Genomic DNA, 26,530 nt, shown 5'->3' on the forward strand with positions numbered 1-26,530 from the left:
ACACATACATACACACAGGCAAAACACCCATACACATAAAAATAATGATAATTTTTAAAATACTTCTTTACATGAATACCTGGTTTTATACTTTAGGACAGGAGTAATTAGTCAGACTGAAAAATCCTAGGCAAGTTCCTAATTTTTGAATCAGCTCTGACTAGTAACAAGACCAGAAATCTCTCAGAGTCCAAATGGGAGCTGTTTACTCTTAAGACTGGAGAACTTCATGACTCTGAGACCAGAGGGTCTAACAGAACTTCGTGGCATTGATAGCCTTCAGCACATGCTCTGCATAGACGCCAGACCCTTCGTGCTGACAGAACTGCCATCTATTCAGCCTGCTTTGCAATCCAATCCCATGTCTCTCTGCAGATCGGGGAGACACACCAGCCAGGTCACTACCCATGCCCCTCACACAGGCAAGGACCCTGAATGAACTAAGTTCTGTAAAACATAAGAAAAACTCAAGGGCTTAAGGGTTGCCGTATGATTGTAAGAAATGATGCATCATATTCCAGAAAAGAACAAAGGGATGACCCCACCCCACTTCAGATCTTGATCTAAGCAGCTTTGGCATGTAGAAAGACCCTCAGCTGCCCCTGACTTCCTTGTGTAGGTTCCTCAGGAACTACAACAGCAAAAGCTGAAGGCGGAAACCTTTGAGAAATGTATGCATGAGCTACATGACCATGAAGCTGTGAACAACAGTTATGAGATCAGAGAACAAGGAGAATTCTTAGTGTTACCAGCACACTTTGACAACAGTTTCAAACAGTTGATGTCTAAAGAGACCAGGCACACATGATGAGAGGCAAGAACCCACTACCCGACCAAAGACAGGACACCTGCAGGACAGGTGGAGGTGGTTTCACTTCCGTGGCGATTACAATCACAGGGCATTATGTGCTTATTGGCTCTTTAGCTTTTTTTCAACCTAGAGAGGACCTCAGAGATATCCTAGTCTATGCCTTCATTTTCCACAAGAGTCCTGAAGGCCTGGAAAGGCTACGTAGCCCACCAGCATAGCTCATTATCTGGTTTCTGGACGTATATAGGGTGGAGAGACCAGACTGAGTGGAGAGGCACAGGCAGCACCATGCGGCACCTGGTTAGTGACATGCAGGCAGACACCGTCGACTCCCAGGTTCTTTTTGGTTGAATTGCCATAGAATGGACAAGTCATGCACTGAGTTTATCTACACATGGGCTTTCCTCAGGAGGGGACGAGGACTTGAATATTGTCCTTACTTCCCAGTCCTCGCGGCCACCTGGATGGCTTTGATCCACTCAGTACGTTCCTTGGAAGTGGCCGCCTGCAAGTAATAATGGATTTCATCTGCTGTGATGATCTCAAAGAGGTTCTCTTCATCATTCTTCTTACCTGGTAAGAGAGAAAGTAAAATAACCCGTGGGTACCAGAAACTCACCTGTCCCTTTTTGTCCCCCAAGTCATGAAATGCCTGTCTCGCAGGCTCCTAAAATCTAAATGCATATTTATTGTCTAAGGATATAGGCAGTATTTGTAAAGATAGCTATATAGACTGATTTTTAGGAAACATGTATAATATTCAAGGAGAAATATTTTCCTTCATCATTAGTTAAATTTCTTGCCTCTGAACACCAATAGCATCTATTGGGTAACTCTGATGGTGTTTAAGGAGTTCCTTTGTTTTGCCTATAATGTCAACCTAGAGCCAAGCTCAATACACATTATATTAAAAGGTATGTATATTGATATATACAAGCATGCATATATAATGAACCCGAACCAGATCTAACATCAGTCTTGTAATTATAGTCTAAACTAAGACCTAGGTCTGAGCTCTTAATAAAAGATGAAAAAACAAATAAACCCAGAATGTCAAGGCAGAGTGCGCCCATGGTTTGCTCCCCTTACATGCCTTCGTTTGATTCAAGAAAAATTATCAAGAGATAAAAACAGATAAGCATGCATCAAACAAAACAAATTGTGGTATAGTTATTCCTGTTGAAATTCGGTCATTGTTACATAGTTTTCTATGTAATTTTGTGCTCAAAAATATGATTTTTTTTAAATAAAATAAGGCAGAAAGAAAAAGCCTGGCATGTAACAGGGAAGAAAAATGAAAGCAGGCTGTAGACACCACATCTCAGTGACACCCTGGGTCCTCTGGGCCCAACAGGTTAATCCATGTGGCAAAGGCATCTAGTTCAGCCCCTTATTTTCTTTTTTCTTTTTTCTCTTTTTTCTTTCTTCCTTCCTTCCTTTCTTTCTTTCTTTCTTTTTTTTTTTTTTTTTTTTTTGGTTTTTTCGAGACAGGGTTTCTCTGTGTAGTCCTGACTGTCCTGGAACTCACTCTGTAGACCAGGTTGGCCTCTAAATCAGAAATCCACCTGCCTTTGCCTCCCAAGTGCTGGGATTAAAGGCGTGCGCCACCACTGTCCGGCTAGAGCCTTATTTTCAGAGCCATAACTGAGGTCCAGGATGGTGGCATGGCTCACAGTGGTGTTTGTGGCAGACTAAGTAGCACAGAATTAGCCAATCATGCCCTGTGTTCTTCCCACTGAGCATTCAGCTCACTGCACTGGTGTTCCGTTTGTTCCGGAACATTTCCTTATATGGATAAGTCCATGATCATTTCCTTTAAGGAAAGTCACAGCATCAGGAGTCGCGGTCAAGCTCTCTATGGAAGCTGGTTTGGAGGTAATGGATTTTTCTATCATTATTCAGTGACATACTCAAGGCATGCACAAAAACACCCCTTTCCCTAAGTTCTGAAAGGTGGGTCAGCTCTTGGGAAGGGATGACACTTAACTCCCTCCAAAATTTTTAGACAGTTAATTTGTGCGTAATAACTATACTATACAAGCTATAACGAAGGTCCTTCTTACCATCAGGACTGCTCTCTACTGATGTCACCACACAGCCTCTCAAGTGGACTGCTCCCAGGGGATCTTCACCCTAGAGGAGAGAGGGGCTGCTGGGTCTCCAGAGTACACATTGTGGGCCTGCCTGGTCCCATTGCTGCAGACCTAGCACAGGGACAGTCTGTCTGGTAAGAGAAGAGAGAGATGGAAGAAAGTCCTTTGCGGAATGTCTACCCTCCCTTTCAAGTGGATGTTTAGGAATGGGCTTCCTGGAAAGGACGCCAGCAGCACAGAAAATAACGGGAACTGACAAGTGGGATGCAGGAAATTGAAACCCTTCTCCACATCAGTGGAGTAAAATGAGCAGAGTGAAGAGATGCTTACAGAGCAGGAGAAAACCTTGGACAAGTCTACACCAAACATAGCATTAGTTAGTATCTGAAATATATAAAGGACTCCTAAAGAAAATATGAAGGAAAAATCATCAAATTAAAACTTGGGCTAATGAAATGGATAGACAGTTCTCAAAAGAAGAAGCACACGCAGTCAATATGTATTTGAAGTGCAAATCAAAAGCACATTGAGGTTCTATCTCACCCCAGTCAGAATGACTGCATAAAAATAAAATAGGAAATAATGGCGAGGATATGAAGAAAAATGAATCCTTACACACTCCTGCAGGGAATGTAAACTGAGACAGCCACTACGGAAATCAAAGTTGGAGGGTCCTCAAAAGGCTAAAAGGAGGAAATACACTGAAGTTCAACAGGGATGTTAGATTGGATGGTGGGTAATGAAAGTGTGTCACATACAGCTGTAAAATATCAAACTATTGATACTTGCAGGAAAATGGAATGAACTGTAGGCCATTTTGTTAAAGCAAGTTAAGCCAGACTCAGAAAGGTGACTACCCCTCGAGTTTTCTCCTGTGAAGACACTGGAAAATGAGGAGGAAAGGTATGAAAGGGAGGAGGGGGGAGGCTGTGAAGACTGTATGAGACAGGAAGGCAAGAGGACTGTTTATGGCGTGGGGGGGGGGGAGAATCGAATGGGAGTGGAGAAGAGAGGACAGAAGAGAGCACTGGGGCAGGGGAATGGCAACAAAGAAGGTGGATGTGTGTAGAAATGTCATGATGAAACCCATTATTTGAATGTTAAGAGAAACATATATATAAATAAATATATATTAAAGTGATATATATATATATATATATATATATATACATATATATTGGGACAAAATAACTTATACTGAGTTAAACAAATACATATAATATACTGATATTGTCTTCAACTCCTGGAGATGCAAGAACTCAGATATTGCCATGGGAAATGGTAGAAAAAAGTAACAGACTAAGAAGAAACCTGAGGATGGAAACCTATGCAAACAGCACGGCATGACCCCAGCTCATCCACACTGCAAAGCTTCTATTTGTGTAGATATTACTTATCTACACAAAACCTCACCCCAGCAGGGTCATAGTAGTGCAGGTAGGCCGGGTCTTCTCTTAGAATGAATTTCCTGACTTTCCAGTTTTTCCTCCGGTGCCCCTGTACCAAAAACAACATAGGGAAATGACAGATGAGTGGGTAGCATCACTCTATACACAGTGCATACATAGGAAGTCTGCTGAGACACAGGGTAAAAGAAGGCCACGGTGAATTACTGGGTCCTGCACCATGTCTTTCTCCAGGAGCCAGCACCAAGACCAGTTAATAAGGCAAATGTTATTGAATCACATGGATAAGTTAAAATAGTCCTCTGCTGTCTTCCGGCAGTAGAATTATGTGAAATGGCATACTACTGTATGTAACATATTGAGCAGGGTTGGGTATGTAACTCAGCTCAAGAAATGGCCCTGATCTTTGAGGAGTTAATGACTCATAAGGAAAGAGACTATAACAAAACACAAATAAAATACTAGGTATAAATATAGAGCTCAAAGAATTAAATGAGAGAGATGTTGTAATAGAAAATAAACAAAAAGGATTAGACCGAATATAAGCCACAGTTATTGGTTCATCCCTGTACTGATTCCATTTAGCGAGTATGATTATTTCTCTTGAAATAAAAGTGAGAAGAATCGGGGAGGGAAACACAGTTCTCCAGCTAGACACAGCTTCTTCCCGTCTGTGGAGTGTGCAACTCAGACATTCTTTTTAGTGAAAGTGAGAACCTTCTCTACAGGTTAACTCTGGTGAACTCCAAGCAGCAATGGAAGAAGAGCTGATGTTTTGAAGAACATAAAGAACATTGTTGAATTTGCTCCCTGGTGGTTCTGATATGAACCAGGGTTACTCATGAGGTAAAGGACTGAGGCAGGAAACTGGGTAACACAGGATTCTGCTTGTATTGGACTACAAACACATCTCTTTATTTACAAGAAATGCACTTGGCAACCTGGATTCTCACCTCGCTGGAGCTACACAAGCATCCTCTTCCACACAATAAACTAGGACTCTCCTCCTGCCCCTTGGTAATTCCCCATTTGCCTTATGCTCAAATATGTCCTGAAAGGCATGTGGGCACTAGACGGGACAAACGCAGCTTGAGCAAATTTTGGGCTCATATGCAAATAAAGAGCTTTTAGGGAAACTCCCCTATCATCATATCCGTAACTAAATTAATGTGATTAAATTTAGAGGTTATGGCAATGACACATACAACAAAGAAAAACTTTTGTAACCCAAGACCCAAGCTTGTCAGTCAAAACAGAGCTGTCCAAACTACGGCCCCTAGAAATTGATACTTCCTCCTTCTGAACTCCTTGAAAAGAAGCTGCATTGTACCTTAAATTGCACTTAACACTACACACACACACACACACACACACACACCAGCACACATACTTGTACTGTGCCTGTGCCCCTGCCTCTGAGCAGGACCTGACCTAACCTACTGTTCCTGTAAAGTCGGCGTCATGTCATAGTTTTGCATCTGACCAGGCTTCTCCAGTCTGGGTGGCACCTTTTTGCTCTTAAAGGTTACCAGAGAGTGTGCATGTTTCTATTTTCCAGCCACTTTGAAGTACTTTGCCATGAAATATTTTTATCTTTTTAATGGCATCTCTTGGAAACTTATTTCTCACTATTAAAAGAAGAAAGGGCAATATTTTCTTAAAATACTATTCATCAACATGACATGGGCAAAAGAAGCATCCCACTATTTTGGGGGGCATTTTCTGCCCTGCCTGACCCAGGCCGGAGCCAGGCCTTCATCATCTACATTTTGTCTTTCACTTTGTGGGTTTCATTTTCTGTTTATTATTGGTCAAACAAACTAAATACTATTTAATAACCTTGCCTTTTTTTTTTCATTTGTTACTCTTGCTTTGCCTCTTTGAGATAAAGTCTCACAGTTTAGTCCAGGCTGGCCTCGAGTTCACAGGCATCTGGGGTTCAGCTTTATGAGTGAATGCTGAGATTCTGAACATGCATCACCACCCTCTGCCCACAGTCATGATTTAGAAAAGAATTGGAAGGTTTGAAAAGGGAGGAAGGCCAAGGTGAAATAGTGGCGGTCACCCACCTGCTTCAGTAAACATCCCTGCTTGATGATAACCCCTCTGAATTCCTCTTTCAGGATGACATCGTCATCACTGGAGTTCTCCTCACAGAAGAATCCACTGTCTGGCTGTTGAGAAACCATGCAGCAGGTTCTTATTAGTCTCAAGTACATGGCTCTAGTGATGGCCACACCCCTCCTGCCAGCCTCTCTGTTGCATGCACCTTGACCTGAAGCTTCAGGGTTACCCGGACTGGCTGTCTAAGCCTCTGTCATTCTCTGGCACCTGGTTGCTGCTCCTTATGTGTCTCTATTCACGTGTGATATGACCAGTAGCCTTTCATTTTCTGTGATTCTCCGGGTAACATCCTACGTCTGGCTCAGCAATATCTTCTTTCTCATGGCCACATCTTTGAAATCAGACAGCACTCTGATGCAACCCTCTCCACCATGATTTGTCACCCAGCTCCACCCATCTCTCGCCTTGAGAGAACCAAAAGCATGTACACCACCTCTGCCCGGAGGTCAGGATACTAAGCTCTAAGAGAGTGACAAACCACACAGAGGAGGGGGGAGCTGCTGCGAGGAGATAATTTAGCACCTTTCATTTAAATGACTATAAAAAGTTAGACCCAAGGTCTGAAGCATGACCAAGTGCTGATAGCGGAACTTCCCCAGAAGTGAAATGAGCCTCTGTCTGGGATGTTCACTGCGTTTGTACAAGCTGGATGGTCCTCCACAGAGCTTTCCTAACTTCTGCATTCTGATCCGAAATAGAAACAAAGCTGTGGAAAATCCCCCTAGAAGTCCACAGTTGCTGAAATTGTCGTATGATCCCTAGGTAGGGTCATGTTACATAATATGAGTTCAGCCATCTCAGTAAACATAGCATAAGAAATACACAAGGTGATGGGTGGGAATGCATATAAAAGCACAGTGAATATTTTATTGTCTATTTGGACACAGACAGCTCATCACACTTGTGATTTCACGGGCAGCCCTCAGAAAAGGACATCATAGCAGGACGGATGCTGTCGTCTTCCCACTGCCATGTTCCCACCGTCTAGGACAGCAAGTGCCAAGCACTTGCACACAATGTAATCTTAACTAAAACAAATTAAATGATTGTTTAGAACACTGGTTCTCAGCCTGTAGGTTCTGATCTCTTTGGAGATCAAAGAACCCTTTTACAGGGTCACCTAAGACCACTGGAAAACACAGCTATTTATGTTAGATTAAGAACAGTAGCAAGATCAGAGTTACAGAGTACCAACAAAAATAGTCTTGTGGTCAGGATTCCCCATTTCAAGGGGAACTGTATTAAAGTGTCACTGCATTAAAAAGGTTGAGAACCACTGACTTAGAATAAAAATAATAAAATTTCAAAGGTGAGTGACAGAAAGCTATTCAGGTAAACAATCATTTTCTTTAAACTGTTCGCTTGGAGAGGGCAGCATTGGAGGAAGCAACTGAAAAGTCTAGGAAGCAGGGGTGTAAGAGATGCTTTATGGGCCTTGTGACTTCATAGCTTCTAGTATGCGTTTTTTAAATATTTGTTTATTTGTGTGTGTCTGAGGGGAGATTGAATATATATGAGAACGTGCATGCCACTGAGTGGGGATGGAGGTCAGTGAAGTATTGTAGCTCCTAAAGGAAAGGTTTTCCCTACAAATGCACTCCTCCAGACAGGGGGAGTTTCCCCAGTGCAACTGTAACCACTTTGCTCTCTCCGGCAAGGATTTCCCCAGGGTAAGTGTTCCAGCTCCTCTCTGGAAAGCAGAGGTTTCCCAGAAAAAGCCCTGCTCCAGAAAAACTGTTACAGGTCTGCTCCAAAAGGTATCCTGAGAGTTGAGAGCCAAAAATGCCACAAAGTTACAGGGCACAATACAAAGCTCACACAAAAGATTTATTGGGAGAGAAAAACCCAGGAGGTGGCTAGCTCTGCTAGGGTAAGAAGCAGCAGAAAACTGGGCAGGAGGGTGGCTTTCTGTGGAGGTCTGCGTTGGACGAATTAATGCAGCCTGATCCTTGGGGTAAACTCAGGCATTGGTGGGATTTTTTTTTTCTTGATGGGTGAGACTGGGTCACTCTTCTGCCTCTGGGCTGGGAATGGTCATTACAGCTCTTAGAAAATAGCCCTTATGGCTGTTAGGGAAGTGTGGAGGTGGAGCCCGGCCATTGGCGCTCCCAGGTGGCCTTACAACATTTACAACATTTAGAAGGGAGTTCACAGCAGGAGGAAGCCTGAGTTAGTGTGAAGATCCAACCATCAAAGGGCAGCATGCAGGAGGTGGCTCCCCCTTCCACCATCCAGGTTTTGGGGACTGAACTCAAGCCATCAAACTTGGTAGCAAACACCTTTCCCTCTGAGCCATCTCACCAGCTCGGCTACCTTCTCCTTCCAGCCTTTCCAGCCTTCAGATCTCTTCACGACTACACATTCTCTTTGCATATGTGGCTATAAATTATTTATCCTTCAAAAATCTACCCCAACCCTATGTCCCTGAGCACAAGTGGGAAGCTTCTCACACTTACAAAGTAGTAGAAAGCATCAGGGCTGTCCAGGAAAGGGTTTTCAGCTATTCCATCTGCTGCGTTCTTGGACAGATCTCCAGCAGGCTGCAGGTACCCTTCACTGAGCAGGGAAGCAGAGATCATGAGGGCTTCCTGGCGATTCCGAACTTGCTTGTTAGAAACCAGCCAGTCAATGACACCACTACCTGCATGAGAACATCAAAGGGAAAGCTAAATCTCCTTCCCAAGCCACAAGCCACTGACTCCCAACCACCTGCTGGCTCCAGGACACACAGAGTCCATCTGGTCTCATCTTCCCTGGACTCCAAGAAGGAAAAACAAAATTAGTAAGACAGATATTTGGAAACAGAAAGAATCGTGCAAAAGTTAAAGCATGCGTGTGTGCACCTTGACACACATGTACACACAAACATTTGTGTATATGCATATACATATGAATACTTAAAAGTACTTTAAAAAGAAATATATAAATTATTTTTACTACCTCACACATTGACTGAGCTTGTACAAGATTCTCAATTACTGCATACAAGATAGTTGTGGGCCGATTAACTAGTGAAAATGCAAACATTAAAGTTAAAAAATTTTGCTCTAAGTCAATATTGTGGTATGATGAATGATTGGGTCAAATCAGAAAAGGATTGATAAAGAAAGTACCTGAGCTGAGACCTAAAATACAAGAAGATGTTTGCAAGTATTTGAGATAGGAGCTGAGGGCCCCGCATAGCAAGAAGCAGACTTGTGGACAAAGGCAGAGTCACATTGCAGCCCATGAGACCAGAGATGGAGCTGGTGAGAAGAAGGCATGAGGTGTCTAGAGGAAGAGGAAGATGTGGGTCATTGAGGAGAGTCTAATGCTGAATTAAGAAATCTGCCAACAAAGAGACACTTCAAGTTGTTAATTATCAAATAGCACAATGGGATGTGTGCCCTAGATTAAAATTGGCTTGTATTACTTGTGTTTATCATCATGCCTTTTAAGGGTCAGGCAGGGACTGAGTAGTCATGTTATTTAGCTTTATTCTCAAGAGAACATTGCACAGGTAATGAAATAAAGAAAATTTATAATTTTCTTTGCATCTTATTCGAAAGCTAAACCTGAAGCTTTGCATTCACAAAGTGTGTTCTTTCCAACTTCACACAGTGACGCCCAACTAGCCCTGATCTCTGGAGCTGCAGCATTGGGTGTGGGACACCTGACAGAGCCATGACCTCGTTCAGAGAGTGAGCACACCATGAGTTTCACACCTGGAAATTCTTACCCCCATTTCTTTCTCTGTGAAGGCATTCTCGCTTCAATCCTCACAGCCTCGAAAAAGAGGTAGCAATTACTGGCTCCATTTGAAAAATAAGCAGCTAAAGACTTGGGGAGTTGAAATAACGTCGGGCCTCCCTCCGTTGGCCTCCTAGGCCTTCATTTTGTATGCCTCACATTTGAGTGGTGCTTGTTTGACTGGGTGTGCTGGAGTCTGAACGACAACCTCAGCCTGGGTTCTTTGTCGTGAGCTATCAGGGCACTCCACTGCATGTGAGCGCTGAGTGCCTCCTAATCTCTGCCTCTCAGCTGAGACTGCCTGAATCACACGAAGACTCCACTCATGGAGAGTTCTAGAACCTATAAAGGCCATCCACAGGAAGGACTTGAATCTTAGTAAATACTCTTATATTCAACAGAAAACAAGTCCGGGCTAGTTCTGCCAGCCGAGTCTACACAGGAACCCTTTCTTATTCCTTTGGCCTGGGGTTCTCTCACAGTGACCTCTGTCCTGCAGCCTTGGATCCTGCCTTGCTTTTGTTGTGTCCCTAAGTAAGCTTGATGCTGCAGCTTAATCCTGACTTGATGCTAACGGGCTACTCCCTGCATTTTCTCAAGTCCCACATCCCCACGGCACAAATCACATCATTTCCTCTTCTCCTTCCTGACTCTGACCTAAGCCATTTTCATGGACTTCATGTGGACCTGACATCTTCTCAGATGCTTAAACTACTATAATTCCTCCAAGTTGTATCCCTGTGGCATCTCTTGCAAGCATGTTTACTATGCTGAGTGTCTGACACACTCCCAAACTATACATCCGATTTCGTTTTCTATAATGAGCCATCAGATTTTCCAGCTGATAAGTTTATTTTTCCGGATTATATCCTGCACATTTCCACCATAACTAATCATCAGAAATCTTCCCCACAAACTCCCTCTACTTTGAGGTCAAATTGAGGTTCACCTCGGCGATTCTTAGTGCTTCGTCTTTTCCAAAATCACGGCGCTGTTACTTAGATACACAACCTCTTTAATCATCCTAATGCCTCGAAAGCTTAGCACTCAAGCATGGGTCAGGTACTGTTCCACTATAAAATAAGCCTGAGAAGTAGGTACCCTCTGCCTTCCCCCACTGTATACATGGAAAGCACAGAATAACTGACCATTGCCTGGGGTTTTGTGGGTAGTAAGCTGCAGATGCAGGGTTTGAAACCAGGCAGTGTGTTTATAGTGATTGAGTTTCCACAGCTACGGGCACACGGTGTAAACGCCTACTACCTTACTGTGTCCAGTCTCTAACACCCTAACATTACTATTTAGATCTTTATACTACATATCTGAATTCCTGTTTCTCCCTGCATGGGTTGCAGTACATGGAGCTGTGCCCTTTCCCAATACTTTTTCAACATAATGCCAAGTATTGGAGAAAAGAGATGCTTGGTCGATGTAGCTGTGATTCTGAAGTCCTGAACAAAACCAAAGGCTTTTGCCCCATTATTACTCTTTCCGCACAGGTAGAATTCTTTTGTCTTGTTCCCTCCTCAGCGGCCCGCTTTGGGAGTGCACATCATTTTACCTGTGAAGCAGTGATTAAAGACCTTCTTGTCCTTCTCCAGATTCAGTTCCTTTATTCCTTTTTCAGGGTCTTTCATAGACAGATACAAAGCCCTGCGCAGAGATGAAACGGAGGTGAAGGAGGAGAGGAGCATTTCAGAATGATGAACTACCTCGGATGGGTTTTCACAAACTAAGTTCCAGCATTGCATAGCATAGCCCCGAGCCTCCTCTGTCTGTCAGACCAGCAGGAGTTAAAGGACAGTGCTCCAACTTACATAATCACATGACCTGCAAAGCATTTACCAGATGTGCTTAATATCCCTTAAATTCGTTGATTTCTTTGTTGATTTCATCCTGGTGCCTGAGATGAAGAGTTGCCCTATTATTTGCTAAAGATTGGGAGTTCCTGCGACCATGTACAGGAACAAAGATCTTTAAAGGCCCTGCAACAGTTTGGATCTGACATGTCCTGCAAAAACCTGTACCTGAAAGGTTTGTGCCCCAGTTTGGTGCTGTTTGAAGGTGGTTGCAGATTCAAGAAATGTGGTCAGAATGACTCTTTTAGTAAAGTGTTTTCCATGGGAGTATGAAAACCAGAGTTTGGATCCCCAACAGCCACCAAAAAAAGTGGGGCACAGTACCTTGTCAGCACTGTGGGGGCAGAGACAGGAAGGATCACTGTGGCAGGCTGGCCAGCTAATCTAACTGAGTGAGTCAGTGGGCTCCAGAGAGACTTTGGGCTAACAGTCAGGAGGGCATTTGAGAAGGTAAGGTGTCTGAAATCAGCCTCCAGACACCATGTGCACCTGTACACATATGCACATGGACCCACATGTAGGTACACACACATGTACACACACACACAGTGAGCACTTTTTGAGTTATTTGTGGGCATGTTCCCAGTGGAGATATGGGAATCTAAATTCTTTCTTTCATATTTCAAATACCAAGTGGACAGACAAGCTATCTACCATGATATTTATCATAAATATTATATTTACCATGCTGTGCTGGCCCCAGTCTCCACTGTAAGGCTAAAAGCAATAGGTCAAAGGACACACTTTGACCCACCATAAATCTCTCCCTTTCCTAAGTTGATTCTTTTAGATATTTGTTAAAGCAAGGGAAAGATAAGTCCCCCAATTCCTCACAAGCTTTTGAGCAAGCCATTGGTTAAGGCTTTCTTTAAGCCTTAAAGAAAGAGATTTTTTTAAGCTTATCTTCTTTCCCTGAAAGTGGTAAGGTAAAATAGTGGCCTCTTAGTTTTTTCCCCTGGAATAATAAACTAAAAGTAACCTTGTCTGAATAAGTCTAAGACTCTGTGCTCCCGTATAGTTTGAACATCTTTTCCCACTTAATTCTGATAGTGCCAGCCAATCACATGAGGTCTGAAACCAGTGGCTATGGCAATACCAGACCAAGTCTTCTCTTGGGACTTTACCCAAGTGAGAGAAGTGCTAAGTCTCATGGAGGTTCCCATGATTCTATTCCTGTGGCATGCCAATATTAGTTGTACAGAAAGTATATGTCTCGTCCCCTCTCAGAGACCACTTGCAGCTCCAGCCCACATGAACTGAATTCTTATCAGACATATTAAGCAGCCAATGTGAGAGTCTTCCTAATGAGTCTCTTGTTTCAGGCCATGCTTAACACAAAAGGCAAATATACCAAGAGGAATATACTGGAGAAAAAAGCACTTGTGATTAGAGCAGATTATAGAACACTGCAAAGAACCCATTACCCACTCTCTGCTGGGACTAGGGATTCCCTGTTGTTCTCTGCCACCACCCTATCACTAATACCAAAGGGTGGAGAGAGGCAAATTCAGAAAATTACCCCAAATCAATTGTCTCTGGCAGACGAATGGACCTCCTTGTGGATTTTCTTGCAAACTTCTGGCCTCCTTCAATGCATTTAATGGCTTTCTTGATGTCCCGAACCCAAGCATCTCTTTCCTCCAGGAAGGCTGCCTGGAAGAAGTGGTCCTGCTGTTTGGTTGTAGTGATTTTTACCACGAACTGAAAACCAAAAGATATTCCATTAGAAATGACCCGGTTCAAGGTCTAAGGCCCTTCATGAAACAGCAGTTGATGCAATCCTGTTTTGGCAGAGAGAACCCAATGCCAGGGTAACAAATGGACCTTAATAAGAGGGGACGCTTAATCAGAAAACACTGCTAAAATCAGATGGACCCAAGGTCAGTAGGTAACACAGCTAGGTCCATAAACTGAGCCTTAAGAATAGAGAGTGGGGGGGAGAGTTAGGAGAGGCAGAGTTTGAAAAGAGCACCCAAGGTCAACAGGTATCACAAGGGTCTCGGTGGCTCATGATATCAACTCACCATACGTTTGCCAAAGTCTTGGCAGGGGCTAGTGAGAGTACTTCCTTTCAGCGGGATCATCCCCTTGGGGCTGTTGTCACTTTTCTTCTTATAAAACTCAATTCCGTCTTCTAGCAGTACAACCCACATGGGTTTCCAGGTATTAAACACACTTCCCTATAACAAGAAGAAAGAGGTGAGACGCTGGTGTGGACAGGACAATGTGCAACCTGAGCTTTCCACTTAACAAAACAGATTCATACCTTCCTGGAGTTGACTTTAAAAGTATTTTGTGACAGTCTCTGTGGACACCACATGAATCCTCCCAAAGCAATGACGTCTTGAGACAAAATTATATCTCTGACATGTTACCATTTGCTTTGAGCTGGTCGTGCAGACTGCCCCTTCCAAACTCTGCCTCTCTTAGCTCTCCCCTCCCTCTCTCTGTCATTAAGGTTCAGCTTAGTGGCCAACTGTCCTTTGTGGCCTTGATCTGAAGGTCTCCTCCCTCTTTCCTCACCAACTGTTCTTTGCATCCTAAAACTTGGCTGTATGCTTCCTTAGATACTCAGTCCAAATTAGCATTCTGCTACTGTTGTTCAAAAAAAACCAAAACAAAAAAATAAAAAGAAACAACAACAACAACAAAACAACACTGACCCAAAGCAACCTGGTGGTTAAAGGGTTTGTCTCTATCATGGAGAAAAGTCAGGGCAGGAGCTCAAGGCAGGAGCCTGGAGGCATGAATTGAAGCAGAGACCATGAAGGAATGCTGGTTATTGGCTTGCTTTCCCTGGCATGTCCTGCTACCTTTCTTAACAGCCTTCTATCCTTCCAAACTGAGCCCTTCTTTACCAGTCGCCCACAGGCTAATCCGATGTAGGCTGTTCCTCAGCTGAGATTCCCTCTTCCCAGAGGGAAGGTTTGTGTCAAGTTGACAAAGCCTAAGTAGCACCTACAATTGAGTTGCCATCATGGCGTTGTCTTTCCTTTCCAGAGATTGGCATTATAGGTCCTTTCACTGCATCGTGCATGAGTACAGAGCTCATGTTCATTAAAATGATGAAAGAGAAGACGCTTTCAAAAATACCAAATTACTGAGAAATATGACTGGTCCTTCTTGTTGTCTACATGTTACCCAGAGCCTTTGCCTTTCACCACCCTTTACTAAAACCACATCCGTATTACCCAACTTCTATGAGGAGGAACTATCAGCAAGCTTTTCTGTGTGTATGTGTGTGTGTGTGTGTACACATCTGTGTACATGTAGTGTCACAACATTTGCATTGTAGAGATTAGTTCTCTCAAAAAGAACAAGAAAAATATTTTCAACAAAATACTTATTGTTGCCTTTGTTCTTTTCTCTTTTTTTTCTTTCTATGATATAGGCAGAAAGAGGAGTTTGCATTTAGTTTGTGTATTCTGTAGTTTGTGAGATTGCTCAGCAGAAAGGCTCTTTCTTTCTTCTGATACTGATGACCAGAATTCAAACACATGATAGGAGAGAACTAACCAACTACTGCCTAATTGGACTTTAAGGTCCACTCTTAGGAGCAAAGGCATGTCTGGTACTGTAATCACACCAAAAACCTATGGGTGCCAGGGTTGAACCTACTACTGGTCTTCTACTAAAGGAACAAAGTATCAACCTGCCTTTTAATTTGTGTGTCTCTTCCTGTAGATCAGTGAACATTTTGTGCAGTGGACTGTGGTTGATAAGAAACACACAGCTGTTTAAAGTGCAGAGAACGAGTGCCAGTGGGTGTTCAGCCACAAGTGGAACACTGATGTCACCCACCCTCTTCCCCAGGCTCAAGCACCCCTGTAGAAATGAGAGTGGAAAGATTCTAAGAGCCTAAGGCCAGGGGGGACCAGAGGAAAACAGTGTCCTCTGGACATTACAGCAACATGAAACTCATGAATTCACAGCAGCTGAAGACCTTTAAAGGATCAAGCCAGTCAGTGTTCTAGCATAGCATGGAAAGAGTTCCCAAGCCGCCATTTATCACTGGGGATCTATAGACACCCATGATCTCTTAGGAGAGAACAGCCAGACTTCCTTTAAAATGTGGCTCCTGGTGGGTGAACCACATTTTGGTGGAAGGGTAGAACAAATTGGAGTTAATGGGAAAATAAAAAGACAGGGCAAAGATGTGGAGATGGATGTGGGAGGGACTGAGGGAGGAGTAGGGGGTGGATGTAATGAAAATATACGAATTGTCAAAAATTTAATAAAATCTTGTTTTTAAGTTAACCACTGTGCTAGACCAAGGAAGTCCTTTCTGGTCTCTATGCTCAGAGAGTTTAGAAAGTAAGGCAATTGGTTTTTGGCCTCTATTCTTTGATCGACAGTGACACCCCTTTGTGACTACCAAAAATAGAATTATCAACCATTTCCCAGGATATCCGGGGAAATGCACATCATGAAACACACAGGCCCCCTTATCAGGGTCCATTTGTCAAAAGGAAAACTATTTATGCAGAGAGAATGAACACTGATGGAATGGTCATTTTGCTTGTTCAAACACTTCCTTTACTCTAGGCCTAAAATATTTTTTTCTGCTAAAATGTGCTATCATTTTCCACCATGGAAGAAAAACTGACCAGGCTAGCAATGATTAGCCTTTTCCAAAAATGAACACTATGACAGACAATACATGAAATAATTTTAATTGAATTCTCTCCTGGTTTACAACTTCAATTATTTTAATTTACAAACCATATATCCTGAAAACTAATAAGTAAAGCTCCATTTTTAAAATGAACCTCAGCATTAAATGGGTATGCCATTCAAGAAGATATCCAAAAGTCCTAAAATTTAAAAAAAAAGTCAGCATAACTATTTATCAGGAGAAGAGAGATTCAGAACACAGTAAGATACTGCCATGCATTCAGTAGAGTGCCTAATGCTTATAAAGGGGAGGACAACCTCACTACACAATGAGGTGGAGTGTTTGGAACACATGCCTGGGGACCATAGAAGAATGTCTGGCAGTTCATGTGAAAGTTAATGTGATGTCATTAAGACAAAGAAAAGGCAGGCACTTTGTACAAAAAGAGTTATATTGCCACTTATAGAAATTTAACTTTCTCCCAAGCTTGAAAGTGATGTGGTAAGGTATGATGAAGGAATTTGGAGTAGCTTCTCTGTCTGCTTGCGATTGCTACAAGCCACTGGTTTGTCACTCAGACAGCCTCCTCTTCTTGATGCCCTATACCTTTCCCTGTCTGTCTTCAAGTTTCTTTTCACCCAAATAAAGTGCCTGAAGCAGAAGTGGCTTGTGTTGGCACCCTTGCCCAGGCCGTGTGAAATTGGAGTAGAGTCCTGGTTTCTCAGTTCCTCACGGATGCTCTTTCCCTTCCCATCTATTGCCATCTTCATTTTGGTTCTTGAGTAGCTGCTTAATTCTGGAATCTGTGTCAATTTCTTAATACAATTTAGCAAGATTTTGCAGTTTAATATAGATGAAAGATGAATAGATAGGTAAACAGGTAGATAAATAAATAGAAATGAGAGAAAGAAAGAGGGAGGGAGAGGGAGGGATGACGGTACTCTTAAAATAACGTCTGGGAATACTATTGCTCCAGATTTTCTATTTTTTTCAGATTTTAAAATACATATAATATTTTGAGGATGGAAGCTAAGTCTAAACATTAAATTCATTTGTGAGCCCTATACACCTTATACACATTTCTAAAAAGAAATCTCATATAATATTTTAATTGTTTTAGGTTTTAGGTTATGAGCAGAATTTAGAATTCCTACTGGATAACCAGTCATCCTCATAGGACCTGGTATAATATATCTCAAAGCATTACATAACACAAACAGAAATTATAAGGATGAAACATGATCATATTTAAAATGAATTTTTTTGTGAAATACTTATAAAAACTGAAAACAAATCGAAAGTTCATGATAATTATTATATACCATCATTGAGTTAAAGGTTAGTGTAATTAATATGTACTTTAAAATTCATTAGAATGATAAAATTTATTAGAATACAAAAGCCAAGCCAAAGAACCAGCCTCAATTTCCATCACCAGCTGAATGAATAAAAACACATATGCAGTTTTATGAAGCTATAAAGAAAAATGAAATTATGGCATCTTGAAAGAAAAGATACAACTATAAACTACTGTGTTAAGTGAAATATGCTAGACCCCAAAAGTATAATGTGGTACCAAGATTTAAAGTGATATGTGTGTATGTGTTGTCTTATTGTGTGTGTGTGCATGTGTGTGTGTCTGTGTGTGTGTCTGTGTGTGTGTGTGTGTGTGTGAGTGAGATGGAAGGAAGAAGGTGCCAGAGAATTGTGAAATAAAGAAGGTAAGGTCAGCAGAAGGGAACCGGCTGAGGGAAGGGAACCAGCTGGAGGGTGTGAGAGGGCATGGAGGAGAGGGTGGGGGAGGGGTAGAGGAGGGGGAGGGGTGGGGTGAGAAGGGAGGGGATGAGTAAGAGCAAAGTGTGATGATGCAATATCAAAATGTATGAGGATGACACCACTCTGTTTGCTAGACTAAAATCAGATCCATTTAAAAGTAGTTGTGCATACATGAGTGTTCACAAATGTTGGGCTACAGAATAAGGTGAATGAGCTGTAAATACCTGAAAAAAAATGAAGACAAAGTCAAGAAAGGTGTCTAGGGCTGGAGAGGCGTATCAGAGGTTAAGAGCCCCAGCTGCTCTTACAGAAGACTTTCTGAACACTGCAAAGTGAGTGAGCAGGTCATGACTTTTAAAACAGATAGATCTAGACATAACATGGTGTGCCATTGCAAAAGGTTTCCCTAATACTTGGAAAGGACCTTAAAGATCATATACTATTTATGGTGATTAACAAAAGAAAGGACAACAGAATTGGAAAATTACATTATAATGGATTGCATTAGATATTTTTAAAAAGATACACTTGAATATAAAACAATAATGTGACAAAATATTAAAACAACTTTTAAAAAGGAAACAAGCTGTGTTATTAGGCCCTGACAAAGAGATAGATAAGTACGATCATACATTTGAAAGATGATGAAGTTGTTAATATATCCTCTTTAAAATGTACAGAGAGTGTTTCTAAACCACATTTTGCTAGGCAAACTTAAGATGTAAATTTAAAAGGATAATTTTAGTATTGGTCAGCAATTCTTTCCTATAACTACATTTATCAGCCACTCTGTAAATGTGTCTCAGGAGGAACAAAATTCTCAAAAATGATAATGAAGTCATGTTGGACATGGTAAAATTTGCCTGTAATCCCCAGCTGAATCTGGCTAAGAATTCTGAAGGCAGACTAAACTTTATAGTGAGATCCTATCCCAAAGCCAGCAACAAAACTTTTAAAGAAAACTGTGCTAGCCCTTCAAAAAGAAGTAAAGCCCTCAGGTCACAGAGGTGGTTATTGTGTGTGGTCCCCTGACATGAATGTTTTGACCTTAGCCCTAACTTAGCTTCCATTTATCATATCTGTTTCATTTACAGGCATACTTCAGGAAATTTCACCCCAACTGTTCAAGTGGAAGTTTCTGGTTTCTTTGGAAACTCTGTTGTGTCATGTGATACTTTTCTGGAAGCTGTCTTATGAGAGGATGCTTTGCTGAAGCAGACACAGGAAAGGCCATGTGATGTTTTGCTGGAGTGGATGCTTGAGGGGGCACATTATGTTTGGAAAGAGTATATAAACATAAGCAGTGAGAGGAAGCTTTGCTGGGATTCCCTGGGCTTCGCAAGCTGTGCGACCAACCCTTCACTGGTCTTCGCTGGTCTTCACTTCGAAGAGAGAAATGAACCAAAGAACTTCTCATGGTGTTCCTGCAGATTCCTGCAGCTTCCGTTGACTCATGCTGATTTTTATTGGTGGTAGCAGTCAGTTTGGGTTTTGCTTTTAGTTTCGTGTTGTTGTTGTTCATTTGTTTGTTTGTTTGTCTGTTTTTTAGTTAGCCCAGGCTGGCCTCAAACTTACTATGTGGCTGAGGATGACCTTGGACTTTTCACTGTCTTTTCTCTGTCCACACATCCAGAGTGATGGGATTAAAAATATGTGCCACCACATTTCTTTTTGTTTTATTTTGTTTTGAGACAGGATTTCTCTATATTGCTCAGGCTAGCCTTTGAACCAGTGGCAATACTCCTACCTCAGCATCTTGAGTACTAGGGTTGTAGGCATGAGATTCTTGGAAGTTCCACTAGTTAGGTGCTTTAGAAAACAGTTTTGCATCAAAGGAAAAAGTTTCAATGTGTGAGCTCTCTGGCAATAGATGTGTTGAATGCTAATTGTATATAAGTCAAAATACACAAGGCACAAATGGAAAGCTTGATTACATATTTCATGCCTATATTTCCTCCCCCTCCCCCCAACCTCACTTTAGATACCTGTGGCCCTGATATCCCTTTAGTCGTCTATGCCCAGGTCACCCTGGCAACCCTGTTCCTCTCCCCTAATGCAAAAATAATCATAACTGCTTAGAGCAGGCGTAATGTGGTCATGTAATGACCAACTTCACTGAGCTTCCTTCCCCTTTTTCAAATACCTTAAATGTTACCACAATGTGGACCCTTTATTCTCTGGTCTCTGTACGTCTATTTTAGGCACATTTCTTTCTTGCGAAAAGTTCAGTCCAGAAATGAGATCTCTTATATTTTAGACCTGACCTGTGTGTCGTGAGTATAGAAATAAACAGAGTGCAGTCTCCATCCTCACACAGTTCCGATACAACAGAAGGGGGTGTAAGTGTAGCTGGGAGTGCTCTTGTTCAGCACGTCCAGCTTCACTGACTAAAGCCAGCACTGGAGGCTCAGTGCTGAGGTAAGTGGACTGCCTGCCTGTGCAGGGCCCTCCCAGACACTTCCTGGAATGAAGATCTCTTCTTACTTCCCCTTTCCTTCAAACTCTCATTTCACAGGCCTGTACAGAGCTCAAATTCCCAGAATTCTATTATGATCATAACTACGTAAGAGTGGTGCACCATTACACTCCGCCTCTACACCTATGGGGCGTTCTGTTTTAAGTGGGAGCATATTAAATCAGCCTTTCACTTCTGCTGCACTATAAACCGTATCATCTAGTTCCCTACTTGCACAACTTCTCAGACATTTGTATGACACATACATAAGCTCCTTGGAAGCAAGAGAATGGGCCTATCCAGTAGTGTAGTTTTGTAGGAATAAATTCTATCAAACTGGACTTTCCCTAACCAAAACATATCAAATAAGCTTCAGAGAAGGGCAGTGTGCTTTACCAACTGATTTTTAGATTTGTGGTTACGTTTCTAATTTGTCTTTGGGCTCTGTGACCTTAAACAAACTGTTCATTTTTTTAAAAACATCAGTATCTGTTTCTACTTATAAACATTAAAGGATATGATATGCTTCAAAGAGATTAGCACACTGTTAGCTTGTGGTAGGGCTTCAGAAATGGCCACAATACAGATAGGTCAGAGTCCAATTATGTGAGCAATACAGTTGGAAGGATTCTGGCCTGAGAGTCTCCCTGGTCCCATCTTTTTTCTTATCAGAGAGAAGAACTCTTTGGAAAAGGAGGTCATGCAGAATGAGCCCGTAAGGACCACATGAAGCATGGTGACAGCCATCACACACAGCTCTGGATTATGCTGACGCACAGCCACACAACTCCTGGTTCCACATCACCGCGCCATGCTTTACCTTGTCGACCTTAAGCAAGACCTTCTGCCACTGTGTACTTCAGTTTCCTCATTTGCAAAGTAATGGATAACTGTGTCCATTTCCTAGGATTAGCCTAGGAATGTTCTATGAATACATTAACGCACTTAATGCTTAGAACTGTCCCTAACATGGTGAGCACATGGGTTCACTGCCCCAAGAAGGGAACACAAACTTGTGGAGACTATTTCATTCTGTTCAGAAGACAACATGGCTCTATAAAAGAATTCATGGATAAAATCCCCAGTCTGTTCTGCTCTCTTTATCTCAGACTTGCCTGCTTCTGGTTCATTTACTTACCTTACCTTGCCTTACCTTACCTTACCTTACCTTACCTTACCTTACCTTACCTTACCTTACCTTACCTTACCTTACCTTACCTTACCTTACCTTACCTTACCTTCTTACTTACTTAAACAATATCATACATATAAAGTACTTTGATTGACACCGTCTGCCCCATCAGCCTCTCTCATGTCCCTCCTATTTCCACCAAACCCTTTCTTTCTTCACAAGGTCAGCTCAGTACTGGACTCAACAATATATGCCATCTGCTATGTTTGTGGAACACCCTCCCAGCCTCCAGTCTTTGTCTTTCTCATCACTCTGGTTTCTGGGATGTTTATCAACCTCACAGGATATTCAGGTCTTCAGCTGCTGTTTGAGTCCATCCTTCAATACCAAGTAATTGCTGGGTTGTCATGGAAACTAGTTTTTAGCAATGAGAGACATAACATGAAGGAATAGTCTCTTGTTTCAAAGCTACGGTTATAAGAATATCTGATCATATGTATTCCATAGCAACCAAAATATTTATTTCTCAAAAAATAATCCCCTAATTGGAAAAAAAGCTAAAGTTACTACAATATTATTTGCAGTACACCTATGCCTTTCAGAACACAGTGGCATCATGCAGTAGGGGTTTTGCTATTAGGTAAGCCTGGGTTTGACCCCAAGCTTACAGCTGATTGATAGTGAGTAAGTCACTTACTCTCTGTGAGGTTTTAGGACTGTAGAGAGATCACATTGGTCTAGCATCCAGCTATACCTACAGGACCACAAATGCTCCTTAAAATAAGCACAAGTGACAAGACTCAGGGCAAGGAGTGCTATTTAGAACAAAAGAGTAGACAATGACAGTTCCTTTTCTCCCCCCCCCACCCCAACCATAATCTCAACTTAAAGATCTTAGCCAGGGGGCAAAAGAGGAAACATAAGTTGTGAAATGTGGACAGTTATCTCTAACAGAGCCAAAGGAGAAGCATGGGCTCATGTGCTGGCTCAGTAGGAAACGCACTTGCTGCCAACCCTGGTGACTTGAGTCTAATCTCCAGGAACCAGATGGTGGAAGGACAGAGCCCAGCTCCACAAGTCATTCACTCACCTCAGCACAGACACTGTGGTGCATGCCCACACACAGAGAGAGACAGATGAGAGACACAGAGAGAAGGAGAGACAGAGACAGAGAGACAGAGTCATAGAGAGACAGAAACACACACAGAGAGATACAGAGAGAAAGAGACACACACAGAGAGAGACACAGAGAGAGATGAGAGAAACTAATGAAAGAAAGAGAGGAAATGAGGAAGAGACATGTTGAAGTTTACATATCATTGGCCATCAACCAGAAGACTTGACAAAATTACTATATCAGCATATTCTAATGCTATATTTTTCCAACCAAAATATCCTACCTCAAAATAATTATTTCCTAAGACATAGGAGAAAAGCATGTTTAATTCCTACACCAGAATCTTGAGCTACATAGAAACGAAAAGAGCAGAGCAGAAGATCACTTCCGTTACTAGCACTTGGCTTGCTTGCATGTGAGCAGGCCACTCCTGCATCCTAAAATCTCCACAGAAGGAGGGACTCCAGGCTCTTTCCCACAGGCTGTTGGGGTGTATGTACTTGCTGATAGATATCTTCACTTATGGGCTACCCTCTGTAACATAGGTTCACAGACAAACAGAGTTTAACTGATATGGTATATAACTGAAAGAAACTTAAAATATAAGGACCTTAAGAATTTTAATGCCTAATTAGGAAATCCTAGTTTCAAGTTTATACTTGTTACTGGCAAAAGTGCCCAATGAGAGGATGGGGAAAATCCTCAGTGACAAAACATTTGGGGTTACAGCTCAATGGATTCAAGTTCTGACATTGAAAAACATTCAAATAGAAGTAAAGTGCCTAATGAGATAATCATCATATATTGCAAGACAGACCATCTAAGTGGCCCTGGGGAAATGCAAAGTACAATGCATATTAGATTAAATGCAAATTTAAGTGTAATATTAATGAGTATTTTCATGAGAATGATGGGAAATATACATTATGGAAAGATCAACCTGAAGTTTCACTATGCTCTCTCCTAGAGTCTTTCCTAGACTGACACTTGTTGGTCATAATCTGAGAGAATTACTGTGAGTAGTTAAAAACTAGTATATCCAGATGCTCCAGTCTTGAATCTACTGCTCCCCCTTTCTCATGAAATGGCCTCACTTCGGGCAGATGGAATCATCTATATTTTTATAGTCTAGTGACTGTAAAATATAAACATACAAACTTTATAACAACAATCTTGTCATTTTGTGTTAAAACAAGGCCTGGCCTGTGAGGTGGCTCAGCTGTTAAAGGTCCCTGGCAGCAAGCAGAATGGCCTGGGCAGAGAACAGACTCCTGAAAAGTTGTCTCCTGACCTTTTACACACCTACCATGGAAGGTGTGCACCTGCTCAAATACATAGACACAGAGAAACACGCACGCGCATACACACACACACACACACACACACACACACATTACTTTTCAGTCTGATCAGGGGGGAAAAAGATCACTCAGTCACAGTTGCTATCTGTTCTCAGAGAGGAAGGCATGGATGCCAGTTACCAATAAGCTACACCTAGCTGTTTCATTTACAAAGAAAGTTTCAAACTTCAGTTAGCATAAGGGAATACACTGAAGGCCCGTGTGTTCCTCAGTACCAACTCATAACTCTCACCACCACAGATAAACTCTGAACACTAATGGAGATTAGTGTTCCTTCAGAAAAACCTTAGTGTGCTAAATAGAGATCTCAGTTCCCAGGGGTTAGAGAGAGTATTTCTCCTGACTCTGTCATACCTCTGGGCCCTGACATCTTAGCCTCTTCACAGATGAATAAACGTTTCTTTCTAATTCAAAATAAAAGTGAAACCAGGCTGTGACATGTACAATTTAGTGTCCTATGTCCATAGACATAGAACATTTTAAGCTAAAAAGAAACAACATGATATAAAATAAAGATGCAACTGGACCAAATTGTTCATTCCTGAAATCCCAGGGTCTGGGAGACTGAGGCAGGAGGCTTGCCACCAGTTCAAGGTTAGCCTTGAAAATATATTAAGATCTATAGAGTAAGACCCATTCTCAAAAATTGATTAGCCATTTAATTAACAACATTGTGTTTTTAAAAGTTAAGAGTCACATTGGCTGCTCATTTGGTTAGAAAGCTTCTTGTGAGTTTAGTCAGAAGCCACATTTCGGAGCGGCTGAACCCACTTGGCTCCATGTAAGTGTGTTCGTGCCCAGAGTATTGCCCACAGGATGCCAGCAGCTCCAATGTGTGAATTCACCAGGCGGGCAACTTTTACAACTCAAAGCACACTCAGCATCAGAAGAAAAACTAGAAACAGCGTCAAAATTCAATTTTCCACAACACCACGCTGTTTTCAGTATTCTCACATCTCCACTTTTCTGTTCTTTAAGATGATACTGCTACCACTTCGGTGGTCTGTTATTCAAACTCATTAAGTTGTGGGTAAGAGATTACAGCCAACACCCACCTCACCACCTGGAACCCCCTTCACACCCTCTAACCAGAAGCATAAGGTCTTTCTTGCAGTGAAGTGGGAGAACGCCCAAGAACCCAGCTCTATTGTGTTGTCTGTTTCTCACAGCAGTGTTGGCCGCTCCTAACTGCAGCCTTGTCAATTTAAATAAGAACTAAACAGTCCTCCAAGCAACAATCTGAGACTATTTTCACCCCAAAGACAATGTTTGGCTGTTGCAAAGCGTTTTAAGTCATAAAAAAAAAAAAATCTGGATTTTCATCTTCCATAGCCTGAATTTTGTGCTGATGCCTGAACTAGATTAATCCACTTTTAAGAAAAAAAGGGGGTAGGGGGACACATGGAGGCAGCCCCACCCCAGCACACTGTCTATATGATGCAGTCCTCTCATCCCAACCCAATAGATCTGACAAGGAACATGTCTGGAAGGGATGGGCAGAGTATGGAGCAAACTCTCATCCCCCGTAAGACCCTCTCTAAGTCCAGCCTTGTAAGTGACCGTCCCCACTTACCTTCTTCACAAGGTAGCCCTCCCTGATCCGCTTTGGTTCCATGCCTGGTGGACAGACGCACGGGTCCACTCTTCAGACACGTCCTCTGAGAAGCTCAGTCTCCTCTGAAGGCCGAGGTGCCTGTGGGCTGCCCTTTTTACAGTGAGGGCTCTTTCACAATTTCTCTTCTGCTGGTGACTACATGATGACATCCTTTTCCCCTCTCTGGGGTGACAAGTCGGAAAAAGGAACTAGATAGCTGAACGGCCCATGCTTTCCTAATGATGGAAACAATAACGTAGAGCTTAGTCAAATATTCACCCACATGTAAAACTCTGTCCTAAAGAGAAAAAATGGTAAGAAATGAACAATGAAACCTTATTGGTTGAAACTGTCCTGTTTAGGAATTGTTCTTGAAGTATTAAAAATGTACTTAATAAAAAATGCCAAGAAGCTGTCTCCATCCCCACACTGGCCTGTAAGAAAACCCAGCCAGGTGA

General features: G+C 42.1%; 1 protein-coding gene across 2 annotated transcripts in view; it reads right to left on the reverse strand.

Annotated features, from left to right (window-relative positions):
• The window catches only part of Plek (pleckstrin), a 34,996-nt gene extending 8,711 nt beyond the window's left edge, over positions 1-26,285 (reverse strand). Inside the window, exons 1-9 of one of the 2 annotated variants that reach the window (XM_052198109.1) lie at positions 26,052-26,284; positions 14,047-14,202; positions 13,542-13,723; positions 11,725-11,816; positions 8,891-9,075; positions 6,380-6,484; positions 4,318-4,401; positions 2,875-2,944; positions 1,252-1,384 (exon numbers count right to left, since the gene is read on the reverse strand). In XM_052198109.1, coding sequence (XP_052054069.1) covers positions 1,252-1,384; positions 2,875-2,944; positions 4,318-4,401; positions 6,380-6,484; positions 8,891-9,075; positions 11,725-11,816; positions 13,542-13,723; positions 14,047-14,202; positions 26,052-26,093 — 1,049 coding nt within the window. In that variant the 5' untranslated portion in view covers positions 26,094-26,284. Of the gene's footprint in view, positions 1-1,247; positions 1,385-2,874; positions 2,945-4,317; positions 4,402-6,379; positions 6,485-8,890; positions 9,076-11,724; positions 11,817-13,541; positions 13,724-14,046; positions 14,203-26,051 lie in introns of those variants that run through there. The other variant, XM_052198110.1, reaches the window with a different exon arrangement.
• Positions 26,286-26,530: the final 245 nt, after the last annotated feature.

This window comes from Apodemus sylvaticus, chromosome 11 (assembly GCF_947179515.1).
Source record: "Apodemus sylvaticus chromosome 11, mApoSyl1.1, whole genome shotgun sequence".
NCBI lineage: Eukaryota > Metazoa > Chordata > Mammalia > Rodentia > Muridae > Apodemus > Apodemus sylvaticus.